The sequence below is a fragment of the Thalassophryne amazonica genome, chromosome 10, assembly GCF_902500255.1.
Source record: "Thalassophryne amazonica chromosome 10, fThaAma1.1, whole genome shotgun sequence".
NCBI classification, from domain to species: Eukaryota; Metazoa; Chordata; class Actinopteri; order Batrachoidiformes; family Batrachoididae; genus Thalassophryne; species Thalassophryne amazonica.
The window spans coordinates 51906591-51932960 of NC_047112.1; the positions used below are offsets into that span (position 1 = coordinate 51906591).

Consider the following 26370-nt stretch of genomic DNA (forward strand, 5'->3'; position numbering starts at 1 on the left):
TTTGGCACGTTGGAGAGGTGTTCTCTTCACGGATGAATCCCGGTTCACACTGTCCATGGCAGATGGCAGACAGCGTGTGTGGCGTCGTGTGGGTGAGCGGTTTTCTGATGTCAATGTTGTGGATCGAGTGGCCCATGGTGGCGGTGTGGTTATGGTATGGGCAGGCGTCTGTTATGGACGAAGAACACAGGTGCATTTTATTGATGGCATTTTGAATGCACAGAGATACCGTGATGAGATCCTGAGGCCCATTGTTGTGCCATACATCCAAGAACATCACCTCATGTTGCAGCAGGATAATGCACGGCCCCATGTTGCAAGGATCTGTACACAATTCTTGGAAGCTGAAAATGTCCCAGTTCTTGCATGGCCGGCATACTCACCGGACATGTCACCCATTGAGCATGTTTGGGATGCTCTGGACCGGCGTATACGACAGCGTGTACCAGTCGTATATCCAGAAACGTCGCACAGCCATTGAAGAGGAGTGGACCAACATTCCACAGGCCACAATTGACAACCTGATCAACTCTATGTGAAGGATATGTGTTGCACTGCATGAGGCAAATGGTGGTCACACCAGATACTGACTGGTATCCCCCCCAATAAAACAAAACTGCACCTTTCAGAGTGGCCTTTTATTGTGGGCAGTCTAAGGCACACCTGTGCACTAATCATGGTGTCTAATCAGCATCTTGATATGGCACACCTGTGAGGTGGGATGGATGATCTCAGCAAAGAAGAAGTGCTCACTATTACAGATTTAGACTGGTTTGTGAACAATATTTGAGGGAAATGGTGATATTGTGTATGTGGAAAAGGTTTTAGATCTTTGAGTTCATCTCATACAAAATGGGAGCAAAACCAAAAGTGTTGCGTTTATATTTTTGTTGAGTGTAAATGCATGAATGAGTTTTTCAGCATCACTTTGAGACAAGACCTTTCTAATTTTAGAGATATTGCGCAAATGCAAAAAAGCAGTCCTACATATTTGCTTAATATGCACATTGAAGGACATATCCTGATCAAAAATGACTCCAAGATTTCTCACAGTACTACTAGAGGTCAGGGTAATGCCATCCAGAGTAAGGATCTGGTTAGACACCATGTTTCTAAGATTTGTGGGGCCAAGTACAATTACTTCAGTTTTATCTGAATTTAAAAGCAGGAAATTAGAGGTCATCCATGTCTTTATGTCTGTAAGACATTCCTGCAGTTTAACTAATTGGTGTGTGTCCTCTGGCTTCATGGATAGATAAAGCTGGGTATCATCTGCGTAACAATGAAAATTTAAGCAATGCTTTCTAATAATACTGCCTAAGGGAAGCATGTATAAAGTGAATAAAATTGGTCCTAGCACAGAACCTTGTGGAACTCCATAACTAACCTTAGTCTGTGAAGAAGACTCTCCATTTACATGAACAAATTGTAATCTATTAGATAAATATGATTCAAACCACCGCAGTGCAGTGTCTTTAATACCGATGGCATGCTCTAATCTCTGTAATAAAATTTTATGGTCAACAGTATCAAAAGCAGCACTGAGGTCTAACAGAACAAGCACAGAGATGAGTCCACTGTCTGAGGCCATAAGAAGATCATTTGTAACCTTCATTAATGCTGTTTCTGTACTATGATATATTCTAAAACCTGACTGAAACTCTCCAACACTCAAAATGGAACACAAACTAGATTGGGCAGGAGAGAAATGGCATCATTATTAACATGAAACTGTGATTTTAAAACTTTTCTTGTCGCCCCTCTTTTAGGATTCAAAATGTACTTTGCCTTATACCCCCCGCCGAATGAACCTGAATCACCTCCGAATGAAAATTTGATCTACATTCCGGAAGTGTAGAGGTGCATTCGGAAACGTTGGACAGCATTCTCAGAGCAGTCTAAACAGCTGGGCACGGTCGTGCGGCTGCCCGAAATGTTTCACTCATGTTTAAAACTTTTGTGGCGCAGTCGAAGTGGAAAAATATCAAACACCAGTCGAGGTGCACTCTAACTGTAGTCTGACTGTGTTCTAAATACTCTCACCGCATCAAAACAGCATTCGGAACAGTCTGATCACGCTTGAGACATTCACGATGGTCAGGCACGTCAGCTCCAGCTGCCGGACAGCACCACCATTCCATCCCATTTGTAATGTCATTGTTTGTGGCACGCATTCATTTTGTGAACAAGACGTGAACATTGCGCAATCAAACCGAAAACACTGTGTGTCACTGCAAGTCAATGCATCTCTGAGTGGCAGAGCAGTGCGTGCGTAAATGGGGTGTTACATCCATTATGAGCATGATATTACAGATACATTGTCAGTCCACCTCATGAGATAATGCTGTGTTTCATGTCTGTGACACCTCGTTCAGAAGGCTGTGCTGCAAGTCAGTGCATCACAGAGACGTGCATCAGCGCAGTGTCACATTTGTAATAAGCATATAATGACCGATACGTCATCTAAACCATTATTAGAAAGACTAACTATGCAACATTTACCAAGGCACTGCAATGTAAATAAAGTAAGTAATCACCGTTGGAACAGCTCCAGACGCGCCCCCCACCGCACGGCGACCACTAGCCACGCTACATCCATCAGCTGTCATGTCATCTGTGTGACATGGGTGCAAAGTGGAATGTGACATCCGCCATGATCCAAGGGCAGATGCATTGTCCACTTTAAAATAATTATTCCATATGGCGCCGCATCCAGATACTGCTCCCTGCCCCCCCCCCCCCCCCCCCCCCAGGACATCAGCCCTTTAGCTTTGCATTTTGTACAACCCCAATTCCAATGAAGTTGGAATGTTGTGTAAAAGGTAAATAAAAACAGAAAACAGTGATTTGCAAATCCTCTTCAACCTATATTCAATTGAATACACCACAAAGACAAGATATTTAATGTTCAAACTGATAAGCTTTATTGTTTTTGTGCAAATTTCCGTTCGTTTTGAAATGGATGCCTGCAACACATTTCAAAAAAGCTGGGACAGTGGTATGTTTACCACTGTTACATCACCTTTCCTTCTAACAACACTCAGTAAGCGTTTGGGAACCGAGGACACTAACTGTTGAAGCTTTGTAGGTGGAGGGCTGTAAAAACTCTGCGGATCTGTGAAATTCCGCAGATTTCATCATGGGGGGGTGTGTGTTAGTGTTTTACTCTGTAATCGTGATCACTGAGTTTTTAAAATGTCTGTCACAGTGTTTTTTTTTTTACGACGTTGTGCAAGATTTCTAAGACCGCGGCGGTCTGCGGACACTGAGTATCTGTGTGTTACAGATACAAATCAGTCCTCGGATCCGTGGAGTTTCGAGGAGAAAAAGCGTGGCTGTTGTGACAGTTGTCATAAAGTGAGACTGGTTGGTTGCTGCGGTGATGCTGTGTGTCTCCTGTGCGAAGCTTAAGCTAAACATAGCATGTGGACATCACAAACCTTTAGAGCAGGGGTGGCCAAGTTCGGTCCTCGAGAGCCACATTCCCGACACTCTTAGTTGTCTCCCTGCTCCAACACACCTGAATCCAATCAAAGACTTGTTAGCAGACTTTTAATGAGCCTTTCATTGGATTCAGGTGTGTTGGAGCAGGGAGACAACTAAGAGTGTCAGGAATGTGGCTCTGGAGGACCGAACTTGGCCACCCCTGCTTTAGAGCTCTAAAGTTTTTAAAAGAAGACTTATGCAGCATGTCTCTGTCACGGACTAACGTTGGACAGAGAGAAGATGGCAAGAAAGACTGTTTGAAAAAGTCTGATATGGACAAGAATCTGTGGAATTGTCGCTGGCTTCATAAACAACCTGAAAGATAAAAGAAACAGGAAAAGTGAACTGTGCCCTCAGAAAACATGGTAAGTATTTTTCTCTCTCTGGAAAATAAACAGTGTGCTGTTCAAACAGGATTTTAGACAAGATTATGTGACTTTTTCATTAATCTAGGCTTTCTTTCATTGGAAAAAAGACTGTGGCTTTGAATGGATTTACATGAATTTACACAAGAATGTAAATGGGTTTTTATTAATGTAGACTTTTTTCATGGGAAAAAGACACTGTGGCTTTGAGTGGATTTACAGGAATTTACACAAGAATATGTGGCTTTTTTACTATAAGATATGTTATTGATATTTTACCACGGTTTTCAAAATATTCTACAAGCCTTAGCTGTGGTTTTTGACATGGTTTAACAGTCTTTTCAGTCTTCATGAATTTCATGTAGTTTAATTGTTCTGAGTTAATGAATAATTTGGTTTACATTTAAAAGGAAAATTATTCCAGGTCCTGCTTCCACGTCATATTCTGTTATTTCAACATGATCATTGACGGTTCAAATGAAAGGTTGAATACAGGCTCATTTAAATATGCACTAATTTTGAGACGTTTTGTTCAGGGAGATGCTGAAAATGTATCATTAGATAAAAAATTAATTTGGTTTCTGGGATCCCACGGGACCTGATACCCCCGCTCCTGGGGACCTATGCCCCCCAGACCCCCTGCAAATTTTCCTTTGATTTCACAATTTTCATTTCACAGCCCTGTAGGTGGAATTCTTTCCCATTCTTGCATGATATACGGCTTCAATTGTTCAACAGTCTCGGGTCTCTGTTGTCTTATTTTGCGTTTCATAATGCGCCACACATTTTCAATGGGCGACAGGTCTGGACTGCAGGCAGGCCAGTCTAGTGCCCGCACTCTTTTACTACAAAGCCACGCAGTTGTAACACGTGCAGAATGTGGCTTGGCATTGTCTTCCTGAAATATGCAGGGATGTCCCTGAAAAAGACGTTGCTTGGATGGCAGCATGTGTTGCTCCAAAAGCTGGATGTACCTTTCAGCATTGATGGTGGCATCACAGATGTGTAAGTTGCCCATGCCATGGACACTAACACACCCTCATACCATCACAGATGCTGGCTTTTGAACTTTGCACTGGTAACAATCTGGATGGTCTTTTTTCCCTTTTTTCTGGAGGACACGACGTCCATGATTTCCAAAAACATTTGGAAATGTGGACTCATTAGACCACAGCACACTTTTCTATTTTGCGACTGTCCATTTCAAATGAGCTCAGGCCCAGAGAAGGCGGTAGCGTTTCTGGATGTTGTTGATGTATGGCTTTCGCTTTGCATGGTAGAGTTTTAACTTGCACTTGTAGATGTAGCGACGAACTGTGTTAACTGACAATGGTTTTCTGAAGTGTCCCTGAGCCCACACGGTAAGATCCTTTACACAATGATGTTGGTTTTTAATGCAGTGCTGCCCGATGGATCAAAGGTCACGGGAAGTCAGTGTTGGTTTTCGGCCTTTCCGCTTATGTGTAGAAAGTTCTCCAGATTCTCTGAATCTTATGATTATATAATATAATCAGAACTGTATAATCAGGACTGTAGATGATGTAGATGATAAATTCCTTGCAATTGAACATTGAGAAACATTGTTCTTAAACTGTTGGACTATTTTTTGATGCAGTTGTTCACAAAGTGGTGATCTTTGCCCCATCTTTGCCTGTGAACAGCTGAGACCTTTGGGGATGCTCCTTTTATACCCAATCATGACACTCACCTGTTTCCAATTAACCTGTTCACCTTTGGAATGTTCCAAACAGGTGTTCTTTGAGCATTCATCAAATTTCCCAGTCTTTTGTTGCCCCATCCCAACTTTTTTGAAATGTGTTGCAGGCATCCATTTCAAAATGAGCAAACATTTGCACAAAAACAAAAAAAATTCTATCAGTTTGAACATTAAATATCTTGTCTTTGTGGTGTATTCAGTTGAATATAGGTTGAAGTGGATTTGCAAATCATTGTATTCTCTTTTTATTTACATTGCACACAACATCCCAACTTCATTGGAATTGGGGTTGTATCACCAGTTATCCATCTTCATGATGAAGTGGTATAGAGGAGGATTTTCTTAAAAGGAAGACCGGTAAGTTTAGCTACAAATGGCCAGAAGGTACGTTTGAGACGCAAGCCTAGATTTGATCTGTTTTGGTGAAAGAATATCCTTCTCTGCTCGACTTCACTATGAAGCTAAGAGTTTTGATGCAAAATGCAAATTTTTCACTGTGCACAATTTCTCTAATCACAGCCACATGAGCCTATAACTTAGTGTCTTGGTGGGTTTTCACATTCTTCTTACAGTCACTCAGTTTTTTGCAGATTTACCATAGAGTGTCATACTGTTTGTATTTCTTCATAACTGATGTAAATAAAGTCCAAGACATATTCAGTGGCAGCTTTACCACCAGAGAGCCTCCTCCACAACTACCACAAAAAACTCCAAACTCTTATTGATTTTAAAGGGGACAGTACACGGTATTAAGAACAGGGGTATGTAAACCTTTGATCAGGGTCCTTTAGGTAGTTTCTGTTGTCATTATGATTTAAAAAAGTAAACACAGTTGTTTGATAATAAATGGCTTCACCTAACCACTTATCATGAGTGAAAAAAGTTTTTGTATCATTCGTGTTACCTGAAAAATGCCCCCCCCCCCCCCCCCCCCCCCAAAAAAAAAATTCTGCCAGGGTATGTAAACATTGGAGCATAACTGTATGTGAATGTTTTGTATTTTATGTGTGACATTTGTGTTCGTACAGGAAAGAAGAAGTGTGCCAAAAACGCAAAGCATGTGCTAAAGGTTCTAACTGACCTACTCGGACATGACAATCATGAGGTAATACACACACCTGTCAACTTCTGTGAAGAAGCTTGCTGCATTTAGACATATGCACGATTGCAGCACTGAATGTATAAATAGCAGGTGAAATCCTGCATACTGCACACACACACACACACGAGAATATACACACACAGTGTAAAATTATTTGTTCTTCTAAATGTAAATGTTTGTACAGCCATCATCAAAGAGAGTGAACAGCACTGTTCACAATAAAATAAATGACCCATTTACATAATTCAAATAATTTAATTGCCAGCATACTTTAGCAACCAGCAACCTGTTATTTCATACTTTTGTTGATTAAAATTCTGATCAGTGTTATTGTTGTGTGCTTCGTTATGCAACCTCCTAGCTGAATAGATGCTGAGAACTTCTACTTTTCACTTTTTTCAAATGGAAAAAGGGGAAGGATTACATATGCAGAAGCAGAAGTGTTGACACCTTACCTTTATGTCAGATGCAAGTTACACACATCACATCCTACTATGAGAGCCCTGTCTTTCCATTTTCATTCATGTGAAGTCTTGATTTACTGTGTATTGCATGAAACTGAAAGATTTATGTGATTCAGTTCTTAATTTGAGTTATTTATTTTAAGATGTAAATCTGGAAATCATGCAGCTATCCAATTGTGAAACAGCTCTGTGGCTCATACAATTTCTGAACTGTGTGCCAGTGTAGGAACATGTATCTCACAAAAATCTGTCTGTGTCTTACATGAATCCACATCAAGAGCTATTTTCACATTGTAGTTTTTCCTTTTCCCACATAGTCTCTTCCACGTTATTTAAACATTGATTAAAGAACAATACACTAATAAGAAGAACGTGGACTTCATGTCGCACCAGTGTTAGTCGCATCTACAGTTGTATGTAAAAGTTTGGGCAGCCCTGATGATTTCCATGGTTTTCCTTTATAAATCATTGGTTGTTTGGATCAGCAATTTCAGTTAAATATATCATATAGCAGACAAACACAGTGATATTTGAGAAGTGAAATGAAGTTTATAGGATTTACAGAACGTGTGCAATAATTCTATAAACAAAATTAAGCAGGTGTATAAATTTGGGCACCCCAACAGAAAAAAATACATCAATATTTAGTAGATCCTCCTTTTGCAGAAATAACAGCCTCCAAACACTTCCTGTAGTTTCCAGTGAGCGTCTGGATTCTGGTTGAAGGTATTTTGGACCATTCTTCTTTACAAAACATCTCAGGTTTGTTGGTTTCTGAGCATGAACAACCCACTTAAAATCACACCACAGATTTTCAATAATACTCAGGTCTGGGGACTGAGATGGCCATTCCAGAACGTTGTACTTGTTCCTCTGCATGAATGCCTTAGTAGATTTTGGGCAGTGTTTAGGGTTGTTGTCTTGTTGAAAGATCCAGCCCCTGCGCAACTTCAACTTTGTCACTGATTCATCAACATTATTCTCAAGAATCTGCTGATATTGACTGGAATCCATGTGACCCTCAACTTTAACAAGATTCCCAGTACCTGCACTGGCCACACAGCCCCACAGCATGATGGAATCACCTCCAAATTTTACTGTAGGTAGCAAGTGTTTTTCTTCGAATGCTGTATTCTTTTTCAGCCATGGATACCGCCCCTCGTTATGTCCAAATAACTCAATTTTAGTTTAATCAGTCAAAAGCATCTAATTCCAAAATGAAGCTAGCTTGTTGAAATGTGCTTTAGCATACCTCAGGCGAATCTGTGGCATGTACGCAGAAAAGAATTTCTCTGCATTACAGCATCATACAGCATCTCTTTGTGCAAAGTGTGCTGTATAGTTGATCGATGCACAGAGACTCTATCTGCAGCAAGATCATGTTGTATATCTTTGGAGCAGGTCTGTGGGTTGACTATGACTGTTCTCACCATCCTTCACTTCAGCTTATCTGAGATATTTCTTGGCCTGCCACTTCGGGCCTCAACTAGTACTGTGCCTGTGGTCTTCCATTTCCTCACTATGTTCCTAATAGTAGAAACTGACAGCTGAAATCTCTGAGATAGCTTTTTGTATCCTTCCCCTAAACCATGATGTTGAACAATCTTTGTTTTCAGGTCATTTGAGAGGTGTTTAGAGGCTCCCATGTTGCCACTCATTAGAAGAGACCCAAAGAGGGGAAACATTTGCAAATGGCCACCTTAAATACCCTTTCTCATGATTAGATTCACCTGTGTAAGGAGGTCAGGGGTCAATGAGCTTACCAAAACCAATTTTGTGTTCTAATAATGGGTGCTAAATGTATTCAAATCAATAAAATGACAAAGGTGCTCAAATTTATGCACCTGCCCAATTTTGTTTAAATAATTATTGCACACTTTCTGTAAATACTAGAAACTGCAGTGTGTTCATCTGCTGTATGATATATTTAACTGAAATTTCTGATCCAGACAGCCAATGATTTATAAAGGAAAATCATCAAGTGTGCCCAGATGTTTGAATACAACTATATCTAATAAATACATCATGAAGAGGAAAAACATATACATGGCATCTGTCTATAGGGCACATTTATTTTTGAAACATGGTGCTATTGCTTTATGCAACAAGAAGCAAAAATATTTTGATCACCACATTATTTATTTATAAGACAGACACTGTATAAGCAAGCAGAAGCTAATGAGCTAATTAATGTTGTGGTACGAGGTGCAAAGAACCTGAGTAAACTGCTTCTTGTTAACACTGAACAGACAAAAAAAATGTCAATGCAGAGCTAAATATGTACATTAACTTCACTAAGTGTGAATACATTTTTTACAGTGACTATACATTGTAATAACATTTAAGTTAGCTTCATCTTAGCCGAGCTGTCATCCTCTTTGCGGGCCTGGCTGTCCCAGAAAGTGCAAACAAGTCAAATGCTGAATAGCATGGAAGTTTTTCCCCCTCTTTATTCAGGAGCTTGTGAAAGTTATTCAGAATCAGAATCAAATTTATTGCCAAGTAAATTCTCACAGACATGGAATTTGATTGGGTGTTATTGGTGCATAAACAACAATAATAAAAAGAAATGAAAAAATACTACTGTAAGAAGTGAAAGAGTCAAATAGGCAAGACTATGTTCACTGTGAAATAAATATAATGTAATGGGATTGAACTGTGCAAAAGTTGGATGGTGGTTCTGTCTGTACCAGGACACCAGGTGATTGATCTCTCGTCTGTAGGCTGACTCGTCCCATCAGAGATGAGTCTGATGTGGGTTGTATCGTCCGCAAACTTCGGGAGCTTTACAGACTGGAGACTGGAGGTGTAGCTCTTGGTGTACAGGGAGAAGAGTAGAGGGGAAAGAACGCTGCCTTGGGGGATCCATACTGATGGACCATGTGTTGGAGACGTGCCCTCCCAGCTTCACATGCTGCGTCCTTTTGGACAGGAATTCAGTGATCCACCCGCAGGTGGATTCTGGCACGCCAAGCTGAGAGAGCTTGTCAGGCAGCAGGGCCAATATGATCATATTGAAAGCAGAGTTGAAGCCCACAAACAGAATCCTGGCTTAGGTTCCTGGGGAGTCCAGATACTGGAGGATTAAACGGAGAGCCGTGTTGATAGCATTGTTTACCGTTTTGTTGGCTCTGTAGGTGAACTAGAGGGGATCCAGGTGAGGGTCTGAGATGGTCTTGAGGTGTGAGAGGACAAGGCGCTCGAAGGTCTTCATTTATTATTTATTTATTTATTATTAATTAATTTCGAGCAGTGTAAACAAAATACATGTACCTAGTACATATTAAACAGTCAGATACATTTCATTTTTGCTCGAAAAGGAGTGGGAAGAAGAAAACATATTGAATCCCACCCCTATCTTACAATAATACTTAACTTAAACTCATATTTGACTTCCAATTTCCATATCAATTAAGAAAAATAAATAAATAAATAAATAACACACCAAAATAAGGAGCAAGTCATTCACATTGAAAATATTCATAACTTAATGAAGAATAGATTAGTAAATACATTAAATGTTCATATAAGAAACAACAAGCTACATACCAGCAATGGTGAGAACAATGTTACCAACAATGGTAATACAATACAAAGAATTCACATACCAGTGATGGTAAGGAAACTTCAGGTATCAAACACAACACTGATATAGACAAGTGCACAACAAGACATTTAAACTCTACTATGACTATATTCTGACCAAAGTACATTTTTATACAAGGACTTAAATTTGTGAATATTTGGGCAAAGCTTTTGCTGTAGATCCAGAGCATTCCACATTTTAACCACACATAGTGTCATACAAAAACTTTTACGTGTGGTTTGTACCTTAGGTAAAATAAAATTTCCATTACCTCTCAGATTATAAATCTTCTCTTTGTGAGAAAAAAATGTTTGCACATTTTTTGGAAGTTGATTATTGAATGCTTTAAATAGCATAATTACAGTACAGTGTTTTACAAGGTCATGAAATTTTAATAATTTGGACTGGATAAAAAGATCATGGGTGTGCTCTAAGAAACCAACTTTGTGAATAATCCGCATGGCTCTTTTTTGCAATAAGAATAGCGGATTTGTTGAACATTTATAGTTATTGCCCCATATTTCGACACAGTATGTGAAATAGGGGAGAACCAGAGAACAATATAAAATACGAAGTGCATTCTGGTCAAGGGACATTAACTTTGTTTATAATAGAGAGGTTCTTAGATATTTTAGTTTTTATGTGCCTGATGTGGGCTTTCCATGATAATTTGGTGTCCATAATTACACCTAGAAATTTATTTTCTGATACATTTTCAATTTGTACACCATCAATAATAATTTGTAATTCATTTCTATGTTTATAATTACCAAAAATCATAACTTTTGTTTTACTTAAGTTAAGTTACTTAAGTACAGTAATTTGTTGATGTCCATCCATTTAATATTTTCATTTCCATATTCACAGTTTCCAAAAGCTCGTTATAATCTGAACTACTATAGAAAATGTTGGTGTCATCAGCAAAGAGAATTAGCTTTAAAAATTTTGATGCATTGAATATATCATTAATGTAAAGATTAAACAAAATTGGACCCAGCATTGACTCCTGGGGGACACCACAGGTAATACCAAGATGTTCAGATGCGTAATCTCCCATTTTTACATACTGTACCTTTCCGGTCAGGTAATTTCATATCCAATTCCCAGCTACTCCTCTGATTCCATAATTTTCAAGTTTGCCAGTCAGAATTGAGTGGTTAATCGTGTCAAACGCCTTTTTAAAATCAATAAAAATACCAACTGCATATTTATTATGGTCCAGAGCATTCGTTATTTCTTCTACAGCCTCCATTATTGCCATAGAAGTAGTTCTTTTGGACCTAAAGCCATATTGACTTTCATTTATTATTTGATGTTTGTTAATAACATTTTCAAGCCGAAAAGTGAATAATTTTTCCAAAATTTATGAAAACTGAGGGAGGAGGGACATTGGGCGATAATTGGTGAAAGTGTGTTTGTTTCCATTTTTAAATAATGGTATCACTTTTGCTATTTTCATTTTGCTAGGAAAACAACCAGACTGGAAAGTTGCAAATATGGGCAAATGGAATTACAATATTGTCAACAATTCTCTTTACTAAAGACATATCAATACCATCACAATCTGTGGAATATTTACTTTTACATTTGAGAATTACTTCTTTTACTTCCTGTTCATTGGTTGCAGAGAGAAACATTGAAAATGGATTCTTAATCATAGTGTCATTTGCTAAGGGCTGACTTTGGGAATGATCTGGAATCCCAGCAGACAGCTGTGGACCAACATTAACAAAAAAAAGGTTAAAATTGTTAACTATGTTTTTCATATCATGCTTGTTTCCACTTACATTTTCAAAATAGTTGGGGTACTCAGTTTTTGTTAAGCCGTTTAGTATCTCCCATGTCTTCTTTATATTGCTCATGTTATCATACAGCATTTGTTTAAAATATAACTGCTGAGCATTTCTAATTATATCAGTCAATTTCTTTTTGTATGTCTTGTATCTGAATTCAGCATCTTGAGTTTTAGATTTGATAAACAATTTGTACAGATTTTGCTCTTTTTTTTACACGCATTCAATATACCTTTTGTAAGCCAGGGGCTATTAATTGATTTCTTCTTTATACAGTATTCTTTGACTGGACAGTGTTTGTTATACAAGGAGATAAAAGTCTTCAGAAAAATGTCATAAGCTTGATCTACATTTGTTTCAGAGATAATTGAACTCCAGTCCTGATCTTTAAGAGCGTTGTTGAAAGCTTCAGTGTTTTCTTCAGTGCTTATTCACTGAAAAGTCACCTTCTTATCCTCTTTAGCCGTATTGAGCTTGCAGTCACACAGAGTAAAAACAGGTAAATGATCAGTAATGTCACATAGTAGCCACTGAACGTAGGAACCCCAATGTTATTAGTAAAGATATTATCAATCAAAGTAGCACTGTGTGATGCTATTCTACTTGGTTTAGTAATTGTGGGATACAGAGACAGACTGTACATTGTGTCTAAAAAGTCGTGTGTTGCTATGTCTAGATGGATTCAGAAGGTCAATATTGAGATCACCACAGATGAATAATTGTTTATGGTTGAAAGTTGAAAACCTTTCTTCCATAATTTTAGTAAAAATATCAATATTTGATCCAGGTGAACGATACATACCTTACTATGACATTTTTCTGATTTCCATTATAAATTTCAATAGTTACACATTCCATAATTTCATCAATCGCAAAATACATATTATCAATAACTTTGTATGTTAAGGATTTATGAATAAATAGTGCTACTCCACCTCCTGTTTTGGTTTCTCTGTTTATATTCCTTAGCTCATAACCATCAAGACTAAAATTCACATCTCTGTCATTGCTAATCCAAGTTTCTGTAAATGCAATAATACTGAATGGGAAATTGAAATTGTGCAAATAATCTTTAATTGAGCTAAAATTGGTATACATACTTCTGCTATTAAAATGTATTATTGATAGCTTCCCCTGGGAGTTTATGTTTTTGTTACATTGATCTTGACTGAGATGATTACAGTTACAAACAACAGAGGAAAGACAATTATTGTCAGGGTCTATATCAAGTAGATCATCATGTGTGCTGTATTCCATGTAAGTTTCCAGTTCCATTTGTTTGTGTTATAGTATTCTCTGTAGCTTACTTAAGTCATTGTTGTTTGGTGGTGCAGGCATAATTGATGTTAGAATCTAGAGTCTTGTATTACCTTATTTGGAGCATTTTCAGATATATTTGTCCAGCTCCTCAGCCCTTCTCACCACCAACACTCTGGCATTCTCTGGGCTCCCGTTCAGTTTAATGAAGACTTTACAGTTTGATACCCAGGTGTGTTGAATCTTTTGCTGCTTATTGAGTTGTCTTGCTTTCTTTGCAGTGTCCGCATTCCGTTTGGTTAAGTGTTCATTCATAAAGACGTTAGTGCCTTTCAATTTGCAACCTTGTTTTAGCAAAGCCACTTTATTTTTTCGATTGACAAACCTCAGGATGACAGCAGGTCTCTCGTTGTTCCTGGAGGGCAGCGGGTGACAGGCTTTGATGTGCCTCAGGTCCATCTCTATCCCCTTTTCGTGGAGGAAGGATGCCACCTGTTGCTCCACCGTTGCATGTCTAGAAACTGTTGCTTCATCACCACAGAGGTCAGGGCGATGGGTCTGTTGTCATTAAGTCCTGAAATTCTTTGTTTTTTGGGGATGGGGATGATGGTGGAGGTCTTCAAGCATGCCGCCACCTGGCATGTCTCCAGTGAGGTGTTGAAGATGTCTGTGAAAACTGGGGACAGTTGGTCTGCACAGTTCTTCACCATGGATGGGGAAACAGAGTCTGGTCCAGGGGATTTGTGTGGGTTCTGTTTCTTGAAGAGTATGTTAACATCCCTCGCATGAATGGAGAAAGGCATGGTGGGGGAGGAGGTGCTGGTGGGTTGGAGCTGGTGGTTGTCATTGGGAATGGTAGTAGGACTATTCCCACTATTTATTCCCACTCTTTATACAAGAATATGGCTTTCAGTTTAAGAGCATGATTTATCAGTTTCACTCATTCTGTAAGACCCAGCAGAGCCACCTCATTCAGATTTGTTGTTTGTTTTATGGCAGCTTGCATCCAGCTAAATGGTGCATTACCACCACCATCTGCTCTGGAGTGTGGATCAGACTGTACTTCATTCTGTTCAGTACACAAGAACAACTTGTCATTCCTGGAGATGGTGCCTTCTTATGGCCGTAGAAAATCATGCAATATGTTTTGACATATAAGTAATTTTGAAATATAAGTTGCAAGACCAGCAAAATAAGTAAAAAAAAAAAAAAAAAAAAAAAGCATGACTTGTAGTCCTGACTTTTTTTTTAAGCAAGCTACTTAGCTAGTTTGCCTATCTTCCAAAAATATGAATGATAACAGTTCATTTAGCTGTCAGACAGGGCTGGTATAGTAAAGTTATTTCACTGGCATAGGTTGATAATCTTTAGCATTTCATGATGTTGCAAGAGTGTCATGAAGCAACAACTGTTATAAAACCACTGCTTGTTTTGCAGCCTCACAACTCAAAGTCTTTGACTTTGCATGTAAAGTCAAAGACAGACAGTCCAGGATCAATAATTCAACCGCCCCAGTTTCTTGTTCATTTTGGTAACCGGAGATATCACGTCATCCAGTAGATGTTGAATTTGATCCAAATGTTGAATATGAAATGTGATATTTGACTATTAAAAATGCTTGGTGACAACTGTTCTCAAACATTATTCACATCACTTATATAGTTTCCCAACAGTCATGTAAATACATACATCCCTGTTGACCTCAGCCAGATGCATATCCAGAATGATACAGTGATTCACATTTGTTTATTATAAAACACCATAAAGCACTGTACACCTATTGAAGCCTAACTGCAACTAGAATGTTTTAATGTGTTCATTTTGAAATGTATTCCATCAGTGTTAGCAGCCAGGTCAATAGAAAAATAAAGAAATACCAAGGTATGTATGTGTGTACGTACACTTTTCAAACATTCTTTTTGCTTGTATTTGTTACTTTGTTTCTTCATGTTCACACACGTCTTTGCCTTTTAATATCAGATCATCTGTTTAGGTTTCTTGCAAAACAGTTATTTTTTTACATTCATACAGAGGAAATATTTGGATTAATTATGTCAGTGAAGTGAGGATAGCAGGGTATTGTTTTCACTGGTGTGTGTGCGTGTGCATGTCACTTTGCTTTCTCAGATTCAGCCTTATGTGAATGGAGCCCTGTACAGCATCCTGAGTATTCCCTCTGTGCGACAGGAAGCCAAAGAGATGGTGAGATAGCAGAAATGTCTTCACGTGCAGGGAGGAAACAGAATCGGTTTATGCTTTGCTCTGAATTTGCCTTCCATTATGTCACCGCACGTCCCATGTTTGGAAGCGAAACAACAGGTGTTCACAGTCATTTTATGCAGGATTGTTATCAGTTTCATAAAGCTCAGTATGAGCTTTTGTTTGTTTATTTTGGATGCTCCAGCTGTCATACACAGCTTGTTGCAGTCCTTGAAAACAGTGCTGCAAAACAGCACTGCGAGCAAGTGACCATCGACTCGCTGCAGCTGCTTCACTGAACAGAAAGAGATCTCAGCAGGCAGCTGAGTGACTCTAACAGATGTGCTTTAATGTCTGTTTAAGCTTCAGTTCTCAGTTAAGTTGCATCTGTAACATTTTCCCACAGTTCAACAGTGCACGCTCAGCATTTTATTGCGGCTGATCTGGAAATAAAGTGTGCTAAAAGACACTGCTTCCTGTGTAGGTTGATAATAGTGTGTCACTATTCACAATTCTGCTGCTCAGCAAGAAGAAGCAGTCTATGAGTCTCTTGTACCACCAGATAGACATTAATGCTTTGTTAATGTTTGAGGAAACCATTAAGAAAGCTGTAATGCCCTCTGTGTTTTCTTATTGCAGTTATCATAGTTTAACATATTATATAGTGATTGTATTGGTTCCTTATGAGGATGCTGTCCAGCGTTATTAAATAGGAAAAAGGAGTAGAGAAAACTTTTTTTTTTTTTTTTTAATAAGAATATCCAACCAGGCTTGGTACCCACATCTGCTGAGGGCCAAAAAACATGAGATATAGTTCATGTTCACAGTCATCTACCACTGAGCCTGTGCTGAGATACAGGTGCACTTGTAGCCTCTATTTATGAGTGTACTTCATTGGAAACCTTTGGAAATCCTATTCCAGCCAACCATTTTCTATACCTGCTTACTCCAATTAAGGGTCACAGGGGCTGGGGCCCCAGCAGTTGAAAATCCTGTTGGGCTACTAAAATGTAAATCTGAGTTTGAGTCCCAGTCACCCTACTATTCTGTATCCACGGACAACAGTTCGTCTGCATTGTGTAAGTCCACCCAGCTATTATTGGCTACGGGCCTTGGCTAGGGATGTAACCTGCATCAGACTGTCGTTTCATTTAAGGGGAATTGTCCACTTTAATCCACTTCATGCTATGAAATCTGGGGACAAATCACAATATCAAAGGGTTTCAGGGCCTGGATTGGCATTGCTTCTTCTTTTTCTTTGTCTTCTTCATCTTCTTTTTTTGTCTTTTTCTTTGTCATCTTCATCTTCTTTGTCTTCATCATCTTCTGCTCTTCCTCTTTCACTGAAAACTACTTTCATTGTCACTCACACAATGAAATGGAAAGTTGAAGGGGACAAAGGAGGGAGTTGAAATATATTTTAGACAGTGTTGATGTGGTTTTACATTAATGCGTATCACTATCATATTTAAAGTAGTTATTGATAAGGTAAGTGCGAATAACTAAAAGTTGAAAGACTTGTCATGTCTAAAAAATTAACCTGTGTTAAACAGTCTGCTGTAAATTCAGGGCCTTACAGTGACGTTTCCCTCATGTCTGTAGGGTGTGGAAGAGATTCTTCAATGCTACATCACTGATAAAAACCCAGATATCAGCCGACAGATTGAGTTCATCATCAAAGAGCTCAATTCAGGTTTGTGAAACTAATGGTTATAATTACAACAGATGTGTTCTCCTGTGTGTACCAACTTAATGGTGCCATCCCAGGCTGTGTGGCATGCATTACGCAATGGCACAGTGCCAGGCTGCGTGGCGTGGGGTGATCGCTCTGTGCCAGGCTCTGCTATTATGTGATGGCTCCACGCCAGGCTGTGTGGCGTGCATTTCACGATGGCGCAGTGCCGGGCTGTGTGGCGTGCATTACATGATGGCACAGTGCTAGACTGTGTGGCGTGCAGTACGTGATGGTGCCATGCCACGCTGTGTGGTGTGCATTACACGATGGCCCCGTGCCAGGCTGTGTGGCGTGCGTTACGTGATGGCACAGTGCTAGGCTCTGTGGCGTGCATTACGTGATGGCTCCACACCAGGCTGTGTGGTGTGCATTACGCGATGGCACAGTGCTAGGCTGTGTGGTGTGCATTACGTAATGGTGCCATGCCAGGCTGTGTGGTGTGCATTACGTGATGGTGCCATGCCAGGCTGTGTGGTGTGCTCACTCAAAGCCTGCCCACAGGCGAATGACGCAACCAGCAGGCGTGAAAAAACTCACGCATGCGCACGAAAGTTCAAGGTTGTCTGATGCAGTCGCACATGATTCAAATCCATATAGTTTTTGAAAAAAAATTAAAAGGTCGGATAGTTTTCTCACAGACCTTGTATTTACAGGTCGGTTTGAGTCAGCCAAAGGGCCGTATGCGGCCCGCGGACTGTAAAATGCCCAGGTGTGTTTTAGAGTAGTACATAAAACATACACTTATCAGCCACTGTATTAGGTACACTTTGCTGGTACCGGTGTCTCCGACCGAATGGTCCCCCCTAAAAACAAAGTGTATCATATTTCGAAATAAACTCAGGAATTTATGTAGAAATTTACTAATACACAATATTGAAATTGAACTTGTAAATGAAACTAAATTTCTTGGGGCTTTCATTGATGATAAACTGAGTTGGAAAACACATACAGTGTATTTAGTCAGTCCCTGATGAGAAAGATGAGAGAGGTCTGTAATTTTCATCATAGGTACACTTCACTGTGAGAGACAAAATGAGAAAAAAATCACAGGAAAGTCAGGAAATCACATTGTAGGATTTTTAAAGAATTTATTTGTAAATTATGGTGGAAAATAAGTATTTGGTCAATAATAAAAGTTCAACTCAGTACTTTGTAACATAATCTTTGTTGGCAATGACAGAGGTCAAATGTTTCCTGTAAGTCTTCACCAGGTTTGCAAGCACTGTAGCTGGTATTTTGGCCCATTCCTCCATGCAGATCTCCTCTAGAGCAGTGACGTTTTGGGGCTGTCGCTGGGCAGCATGGACTTTCAACTCCCTCAACAAATTTTCTATGGGGTTGAGGTCTGGAGACTGGATGGCCACTCCAGAACCTTGAAATGCTTTTCACGGAGCCACTCTTTCGTTGCCTTAGCGGTGTGTTTGGGATCATTGTCATGCTGGAAGACCCAGCCGCATTGCATCTTCAATGCTCTCACTGATGGAAGGAGGTTTTGGCATAAAATCTCACAATACATGGCCCCGTTCATTCTTCCCTTAACACGGATCAGTCGTCCTGTCCCCTTTGCAGAAAAACAGCCCCAAAGCATGATGTTTCCACCCCCATGCTTCACAGTCGATACGGTGTTCTAGGGATGCAACTCAGCATTCTTCTTCTTCCAAACACCACAAGTTGAGTTTTTACCAAAATGTTCTATTTTGGTTTCATCTGACCACATGATATTCTCCCAATCCTCTTCTGGATCATCCCATATGCTCTCTGGCAAACTTCAGACGGGTCTGGACATGTACTGCCTTAAGCAGGGGGACATGCCTAGCACTGCAGGATTTGAGTGCCTCTCTGCGTAGTGTGTAGCCTTTGTTACTTTGGTCCCAGGTCTCTGCAGGTCATTCATCAGGTCCCTCCGTGTAGTTCTGGGATTTTTGCTCACTGTTCTCATGATCATTTTGACCCCATGAGTTGACATCTTGTGTGGACCCTCAGATCGAGGGAGATTATCAATGATCTTGTATGTCTTCCATTTTCTTACAATTGCTCCCACAGTTGATTTAATCACACCAACCTGCTTGACTATTGTAGATTCACTCTTCCCAGCCTGGTGCACAGCTGCAGATTTCTTTCTGGTGTCCTTCGACAGCTCTTTGGTCTTGGCCATCGTTGAGTTTGGAGTCTGACTGTTTGAGGCTGTGGATAGGTGTCTTTTATACAGATAACGAGTTCAAACAGGTACCAGCCGTTAATACAGGTAGCAGGTGGAGGACAGAAGAGCTTCTTAAAGAAGTTACAGGTCTGTGAGAGCCAGAAATCTTACTTGTTTGTGGGTGACCAAATACTTATTTTCCACCATAATTTACAAATAAATTCTTTAAAAATCCAACAATGTGATTTCCTGGATTTTTTCCTCATTTTGTCTCTCTTAGTTGAAGTGTACCTATGATGAAAATTACAGACCTCTCTCATTTTTCTAAGTAGGAGAACTTGCACAATCAGAGACTGACTAAATACTTTTTTACCCCACTGTAAAGTATGTTAAATCAATGTCAAAAGCCATTGCCATTTTGTATCAAGCGCAAGACTTCCTCCCCCAGCACTCATTTATCTTATATCACATGGGTGCGTTGTTGCATTGTTTTCTGGTACTGTACGTGTATCTATATATACATCTATGTACGAGGGTAGGCTGAAAAGTTCTAAGGCTCACTATAATGCAGTTAATGCATTACTCCTTCATGGGGAGCCTTAGAACTTTTCAGCCTACCCTCGGACATGTGTGTGTATGTGCAGTGTATATTTTACTCATTTCTGAAACAAGGTGTTACAAAATTTAAAACACTTGTCAATGTAATCCTTATGCATCACCTTCTTCTCCATAGCTGAAGGGGAAATTCCAGAATCAGAGGATGAAGATGAAGAAGACGTTGTTGATGTAAGACCTTAAAGGTTTCCACCATTATATACCTATCTATGGATGAAAACCACACACACACACACACCATTTGTGTATTGTGAAACATCATTTAAACACCACTAAAAGAAGTAACAAAAAAATAAATAAATAAAATTGCAAGAAGCAGATGGGAACAAAGGAGGCAAGTCGGAGCACACCCAAAATAACCACACCTCTTATCTGACATGCGAGGTCTTTTAGAAAAGAAACTGACAGTTTTATTTTAAAAAAAACTATATGGATTTGAATCACGTGTGATTACATCAGCCAAGCTTGAACCCTCGTGCGCATGCGTGAGTTTTTTCACGCCTGTCGGTGACGTCATTCGCCTGTGAGCACGCCTTGTGGGAGGAGTGGTCCAGCCCCCTCATCGGATTTTCATTGTCTGAGAAGTTGCTGAGAGACTGGCGCTGTGCTTGATCAAAATTTTTTCCAAAACTGTGAGGCACATCCCAGTGGACATCATTCGAGAAATTCAGCTGGTTTTCGATGTAAATTTTAACGGCTGATGAGAGATTTTGGATTGTTTCTATCGCTGTAAGGACTTCTCACGGAGCGGGACGTCTCGCAGCACTCTGAGGCGACGTTGTCATCCTCTTTCAAGATGAAAACCTCCAAATTTAAGCCCCTGTTGCCCCAGGACGTCGTGAGAGAACAGATAACTTTCAGAAGAGGTCGGAATCAGCAGTTTATCCGGACATTCCACTGTTAAAGGAAAAACACCTTATCAACACGGAGGTGTTTTTCCTGTGGCGGGCGAGCCGATGCTCCAATCCGTCCGCACATCTTTCATTAAAAAAATCTCCTTTAACAGTGGAATGTCTGGATAAACTGCTGATTCTGACCTCTTCTGAAAGTTCTCTGTTCTCTCACGATGTCCTGGGTCAATAGAGGCTTAAATTTGGAAGTTTTCAGCTTGAAACAGGATGACGACGTCGCCTCGGAGCGCTGCGTGACATCCCGCTCCGTGACATCCCGCTCGGTGGGAAGTCCTTACAGCAATAGAAACAATCCAAATCTCTCATCAGCCCTTAAAATTTTCACCGAAAACCAGCTGAATTTCTCGAATGATGTCCACTCGGATGTGCCTCACAGTTTTTGAAAAAATTTTGATCAAGCACAGCCCCAGTCTCTCAGCAACTTCTCAGTCAAAGGAATTCCGACGAGGGGGCTGGACCACTCCTTCCACAAGGCGTGCTCACAGGCGAATGACGTCACCGACAGGCGTGAAACAACTCTCGCATGCCCACGAGGTTTAAAGCTTGGCTGATGTAATCACACGTGATTCAAATCCATATGGTTTTTTAAAAAAATAATAAGGTCGGATACTTTTCTCACAGACCTCATATTTCCCATACCTGTAAATGACAATCTCAGCGTGACATAGGTGTTGGATGTCACTCACTTGTGCATGTGTGGTTGCACATGTACATATGTTTGTGCTTGGATGATGAGCATGGCAGATTGGAATCTCTGTGGGTAAATGGGTTACCAAGATAAGGTAAATTGTCATAATTAAAGGGAGAAGCGCAAGAATTACTTCAGTGTGTGAGGGCGTGCCCCTATTTTCTTCCTCAGTCCCAAAAGAGTTGCTAGAATACGAGTGCCCCCATTCTGTTGCCTGTGATGATAGATTTGGAGTTTCCATTGCTGCTATCCCTTTACCCGGGCAATAAGGGAGAAGGTCAGAACAGTATTTCCTGTTTCTGAGTCAGTCCATATAAGTTTAGATAACTGCTCACTTATTTGTGTGTCATAGTTTGCTGGAAAGATTCTGAATGATGTTTAATTCCATTTACATAAATTATAAGTGGAACAAGTTAGTTTAGAATTTAGGTGAGCAAATAAGGCACCACCAAAGAAATGCAGAAATTGCAACAGATTATGTGGTGAAGCTATATTTAAGAACAAGTGTGATGTGCAGAGCTTCGGTGACTATGGAGACATAAAGTTGATCAGCCACAGTATGGCGTCATGGGAAAGAGTAGTAGAAGTCATGCTTAGAAAACAGGTGAAAGTCTGCAAGTAGCAATATGGTTTCATGTTGAGAAAGAGCACTACAGATACAATATTTTGCTCTAAGAGTGCTGATGGAGGAGTATAGAGAAGGCCAGAAGGAGTTACATTGTGTGTTTGTGGACTTCGAGCAAACTTATGATAGGGTGCGAAGAGGAGAGTTGTGGTATTACATGAGGATGTCTGGAGTGGCAGAAAAGTTGGATATGTACAAGGACAGTGTGACAGAAGTGAGATGTGCAGTAGGAATGAAGATGCATTCAAGGTGTAGGTGGGATTACATCAACGATCAGCTCTGAGTGCTTTAATTTTTGCAGTGGTGATGGACAGGTTGATTGATTAAGAAGTAGAAGTGGTGAAATACTTGGGATCAGCCATCTAAAGTAATAAAGAGTGCGGTAGATTGTTTCAGTTATCTGCTGCACTATCATGCAAATGGTGATAAAAGCATCAAATTTGGCAGAAATACTCCTTAGACACTCCTCTTTGAAAAAAACGATTAGCCACTTGACTTTCAGTCGGTGGTCAGGTAGGGGTCAATTGAAGAATTACACAGAGGTGAAAATTAAAAGATGCTCCAATCATATTGAAAAATATTCCACATTATTTGCCTGATCATAAAGATTCCAAAAAGGTATAGTTTGTTGGGGAAAGTGTAATGCACGGACCCACACCAGGGGGCGTAAATGAACGGTCAATAGATATGCCAATAAATACAATTTATTGCTGCAAATGTGCACAACAGGTCAAATACTGCTTCTCGTCAGTCAATCACAGTTACATAAAAGGTGACGTGTGGGCAGGCCCGAGGGTAGGAAACGCCTATCCAGAGAAGAGCCGGGACCCACAAGGTTCCACCGCCAACGGAGACCTGCAGTATACTGAAGCCGCCAAGTCCTGAGTCCCCAGGTGGCCTCTGCTTCCAGCTGTCAGATCCGGTACTGCTGGCAGAGAAAATAAACAGTTTAAAGGTGGGTGTGTGTACACCCAGCAAACAGTCAGCAAAAAGTACAGTTCCTTCCAGAGGGAAAAACCTCCACCTCCTTACACAGGAACCCAGTACGTGCAGTGCCTAATGTATCACTTAACAAGTCAGGAGTGAGGAGTGGGTATGCCAACTCCTTCCAACTTCCACAAACTCGGCTACAAGCTGCAAGTGTACAAAAGGTTAACGACTGCAAAAAGCTCTGATGCAAGAAACGTGTGCGTACGGCACAGAACGGCTGAGTTGTTTACCTGCGTGGTAAGCTGATAACTCGGCAGAGTTCTGGTGTCTCTTCCAGGCTTTTATGGATGGTGGTGATGAATGATGATGATTACTGACAGCTGTCAGCTCCTGGCTCCTGGTGACTCCTGTGGCGACTGCGCCCTCTGGTGCCTGAAACCCGACAACAGGCAGGGCGCCCTCTGGTGTTGGCCAGCAGTACCTCCTCTTCGGGTGGCCCACACAACAGGACCCCCCCCCCTCAACGACCAGGCTTGTCGGGGTGTCGCTGGTGGAACTCGGCCAGGAGGGCCTGATCAAGGATGAAGCTCCTCTTCACCCAGGAGCATTCTTCGGGTCCGTAACCCTCCCAGTCCACCAGGTATTGCAGACCCCGACCCCTCCGGCGAACATCAAGGAGCCTGCGGACTGTCCACGCAGGCTCGCTGTCGATGATGCGGGCAGGAGGCGGCGCTGGTCCGGGGGTGCAGAGGTCCGAGGTGTGGTATGGCTTCAGTTTGGAGACATGAAACACGGGATGAATCCGCAGTGAAGCTGGGAGTTTCAGCTTCACTGCGGCTGGACTGATGACTTTAGTGATTTTGAAGGGTCCGGTGTATCTGTCCATGAGTTTGGTGACTCCGTGTTCAGCGGGATGTTTTTAGTAGACAGCCAAACCTCCTGCCCGGGCTGGTATGCAGGGGCCGGGGCGCGTCGGCGGTCTGCATGGCTCTCCACCCTCGTCCGGGCTTTCAGAAGGGCAGAGCGGGCTGTTTGCCACACCCGACGGCACCTCCTGAGGTGGGCCTGGACCGAGGGAACCCCGACCTCTCCCTCCACAGCCGGAAACAATGGGGGCTGGTACCCCAAACATACTTCAAATGGGGAGAGGCCGGTCGCCGACGAGACTTGGCTATTATGGGCGTACTCGATCCAGGCCAGATGTTGACTCCAGGACGTCGGGTGCGCAGAGGTCACACATCTTAGGGCCTGCTCCAGATCTTGGTTAGCCCGCTCTGCTTGTCTGTTGGTCTGAGGGTGGTACCCGGACGAAAGGCTCACGGTGGCCCCCAGTTCCCTACAGAAACTCCTCCAGACTTGAGAGGAGAACTGGGGACCATGGTCGGAGACAATGTTCGTGGGGATAACATGCAGACGTATGATGTGGTGGACCAGGAGGTCTGCAGTCTCCTGGGCCGTCGGGAGCTTCAGAAGGGCCATGAAGTGGGCCGCCTTGGAGAACCGGTCCACTATCATCAGGATCGTTGTCATTCCCTGGGACGCAGGGAGACCCGTGACAAAGTCCAGGCCGATGTGGGACCAGGGGCGAAGCGGCTGGAGGAGTCCTCTTTCAATTTGGTGGACGGCCTTGCCCCTGGCACAGGTAGTACAGGCCCGGACATAATCCCGGACGTCGGCCTCCATTGATGCCCACCAGAACCGCTGCCGGACCACTGCCACGGTTCTTCGCACCCCTGGATGGCAGGTGAGCTTGGAACCGTGACAGAAGTCCAAAACTGCAGTCCTGGCGCCTGGTGGGATGTACAAACGGTTAGATGGTCCACCGCCGGGGTCCGGGTGACGTGTCAGGGCCTCCCTGACGATGTTCTCCACGTCCCACGTAAGGGCGGCAACGATAGCGGACTCCGGGATGATGGTTTCTGGTGGATCCGACAGCTCACTTTTGACCTCCTCTTCATGCACCCGGGACAGTGCATCAGACTGCTGGTTTTTGGTCCCGGGGCGGTAGGTGATCCTGAAGTCAAAACGCCAGAAAAACAGTGACCAACCTGCTTGCCTGGGGTTCAGACGCCTAGCGGTCCGAATATACTTGTTGTGTGGGCCGCCAGAAGAGGAGGTACTGCTGGCCCACCACCAGAGGGCGCCCTGCCTGAAGTGCGGGCTTCAGGCACGAGAGGGCGCTGCCGCCACGGACACAGCCGGGGGTGACAGCTGTCACCCATCTACACTTCATCGTACTACTGCATAAAACCCGGACGTCATCTCCACCTCATTGCCGAGATATCATCTACCTGTGAAGGTAATATTCTCTGCTGTATCTGAACTTAACACTGACTTTATAGTCTGAACTTCTTTGCAGCCGTTTTCCTGTGGGTGTTGCCTTATCTGTGGGATTGGCGTTTTGGTGTGATCAGTGACGGCTTCGCTTCACACCCCAACCAGATAAGTGGTTAACAGGAGCTGCACGAGTGTGTGATTAGAGGTGGAGGTGACTTTCCACCTTCTGACTGTTTTTGTTACTGGGTGTGCACACACCCACATCTCACTGTTTGTGCTCCTCGCCAGCAGTACCAGATCCGACAGTCGGGGACGGTGATCACCTGGGAATTCGGGACTTGGCGGCTCCAGTATTCACCAGGTTCGGTGGCGGCGGAAATCGTGTGGTTCCGGCTCTTCTCAGGACAGACGTCTTCTATCCTCGAGCCTGCCCACACGTCACCTTTGTGTATTGACTGCTATCAGATTCTGAGATTGTCT

The 26370-nt window shown here is 41.8% G+C and overlaps 1 protein-coding gene across 2 annotated transcripts in view; it reads left to right on the forward strand.

The window, feature by feature from the left end:
• Positions 1-26370, forward strand: part of LOC117518769 (lisH domain-containing protein ARMC9) — a 139800-nt gene that overhangs the window by 63451 nt on the left and 49979 nt on the right. For both annotated transcript variants that reach the window (XM_034179997.1, XM_034179998.1), the window contains 4 exons: positions 6597-6673; positions 15898-15972; positions 17572-17662; positions 20578-20630. In XM_034179997.1, coding sequence (XP_034035888.1) covers positions 6597-6673; positions 15898-15972; positions 17572-17662; positions 20578-20630 — 296 coding nt within the window. The remainder of the gene's footprint in view (positions 1-6596; positions 6674-15897; positions 15973-17571; positions 17663-20577; positions 20631-26370) is intronic.